Source organism: Cyprinodon variegatus, unplaced genomic scaffold (assembly GCF_000732505.1).
Source record: "Cyprinodon variegatus isolate N-32 unplaced genomic scaffold, C_variegatus-1.0 Scaffold28, whole genome shotgun sequence".
Classification (NCBI taxonomy): Eukaryota; Metazoa; Chordata; class Actinopteri; order Cyprinodontiformes; family Cyprinodontidae; genus Cyprinodon; species Cyprinodon variegatus.
In genome coordinates, this window is record NW_015150481.1 from 31,443 (window position 1) to 33,650 (window position 2,208).

The window sequence follows — 2,208 nt, forward strand, 5'->3', positions numbered from 1 at the left end:
AGCCTCTCTGCACGCAGTTAGCCTCTCTGCACGCAGTTAGCCTCGCTGCATGCAGTTGGCCTAGCCTTGGAGCTAAACCAGGTCCTGGAAAAAGACAGAGTCTCCGTCTGTCTTTGGACTGCTGTTTAATTCTGATGTCTGACTGATCAGGTCCAAACTGTTTCACCTCCAGATTCTCTTGGTAAGTTTGCTTTAAGGCGACTCGGCCTGTCAATCACCTGCACTTTCTGTGATGACACTTCCTACCACCTGAGGGCGCAGCTCTCTACTTCTGTATTGCACAGGAGCTACTGCGCATGGACAACTGTTAACGAGAGTCAATGTGCAAATATTTTAGCACCCTTCAGCGTGAAAAAATTTGCACTGTTTCTCAATTCACTAGAACGCAAGTCTGTACTCGCGTTCCTGTGAATTGAGAAACGGCCCGAGGTTTTGTTCTGACAGGATTGATAAAAAGGTTGAACGTTTCTTCAGAGGAGAAAACAAGCCCTTCTGTTGGTTTCCATGGCAATGGGTTCACAGGTGGAACATGTTAGCCTCAGAATGCTAACAGATGCTAACAGCTGTGTGTGTTTCCCAGCTGGTGACTCTGCTGCTTGACCTGGAGCGCCTCACCGTCTGCCGGGGCCTGAGGTTCCGGCCCCCCGGCGGTCTACAGCGCCTACGCTCCACAGACTGCCACCTGCTGGTGACTCCGCCCTTCCGCACTTGCTTCCCCTGCCTGCTGGAGGATGAGGAGGAGGATGAGGAGTCTGAGGATGAAGATGGAACCATGGAGTTAGATTCTTACTGTTGAGCTGGACTTCACAGTTTGTAAGGATAAATGCAGTGTTTGAAAAAAGTGCCAAACCAAGTAGAGCTGGGGCTTCTGGGTAATGGAGTCCTCAGCTCTGAGCAGATTCTCCAGCAGCTGTAGGTCCAAACGTTTCTACCTCAGAGTGTTGATGCTACTGATCAGAGCTCACTAAAGTCCTGTGGATCCCAGTTCCCAGAACTGAACTCGGTCCGGTTGGAAGAGGAGCGACTCAGGCAGGACGAGGACTACCGCTCGCCTCCTCTTACTTTTCCTTTGCGTGTTTCTGTTTTATCATAGAGATGTTTCTACTTTTGATACGTTTATAAAGAGTTTTCCTGTTCCAGAAGCTGTCTGGTCTCATGTTTCTGTCTTCAGTCTGAACGTCTGTTGGAAAAACATTCAATTCAAACCAGGAATCCTTTATGGACCCTGAAGGCGAATTAAATAATGTCGTAACTGATCAGGTTTTTCTATTCAGGTGTCTGATAATTCCCAGATGATCATAGGTCTGTTTTTGACCAAATCAACTGGATCCAGAGGTTTCCTGAGTTAAAGTTTATGTTAAAAGCCTGAGGGACTTTATCTGGGACCGGGTAGCGGGGGCAGCCGTCTCAGCAGAGACCTCCCTCAGACGAGGCGCTCCTAGGTCAGCTGACAGACATCCAGAGGCCTCCTCCTGGTGGGACGTACCTGGAACACCTGAGGGAGGCGTCCAAACAGCTGAATCCTCCTGATGTGAAGTGGCTCCACTCAGAGCCTCTCCTGAACGACTGAGCTCCTCTCCATAAGGGAGAGCCCACTCACCGTCCATAGACGGCTCATTTCAGCTGCTGGTATCCAGGATCTGGTTCTTTAGGTCATGATCCAGATTAATGAGCACAGGTGAGGGTAGGAACGTAGACTGACCCCTAAATTAGGAGCTTCACCTTGTTGCCTGGTTCTCTCCTCACCTTTACAGGCGGGTGCAGCAGGGAACAGGTCTGACCTGCCCTGAAGCAGGGATAAAATGATCAAATCTAAAATAAAGGTGGAAATTAGAGGGAACAGGTTCTTAAATACTTGGTTGGAAATAGATCTAACATAACAGTAGAAGGAGAATCTGATAACTCACAAAGCTGAACTGGATCAGAACAAACTAGTTTTATGTTGCCTCCATTGGTGCCTTACTTTCTAGGGATGAATTAATCATAGGGCTCGGGATCCACGTTGCATTGTGGGACGTGGCGGCCATGTTGAATGCTACGCTCTGATAGCATAGCTCTTATACCGTACCTCCGGTAGCATCGCTCCGAAAGCACAGCTTGGACACAACGTTGTGAGAGAAAAAAAAGATGTTAAAATCCCGAAAAGGATCTGGAATTTACCGGGACACATTAAATAGAGAAGCCAGGGACCGGGATGTTGACAAAATC

At 48.6% G+C, this 2,208-nt stretch overlaps 1 protein-coding gene across 1 annotated transcript in view; it reads left to right on the forward strand.

Moving 5' to 3' along the window:
• Nucleotides 1–1,152, forward strand: part of LOC107099782 — a 6,023-nt gene extending 4,871 nt beyond the window's left edge. The window contains exon 13 of the mRNA XM_015398046.1: nucleotides 581–1,152. Within this exon, the coding sequence (XP_015253532.1) occupies nucleotides 581–796 (216 nt within the window). The 3' untranslated portion in view covers nucleotides 797–1,152. The remainder of the gene's footprint in view (nucleotides 1–580) is intronic.
• Nucleotides 1,153–2,208: the final 1,056 nt, after the last annotated feature.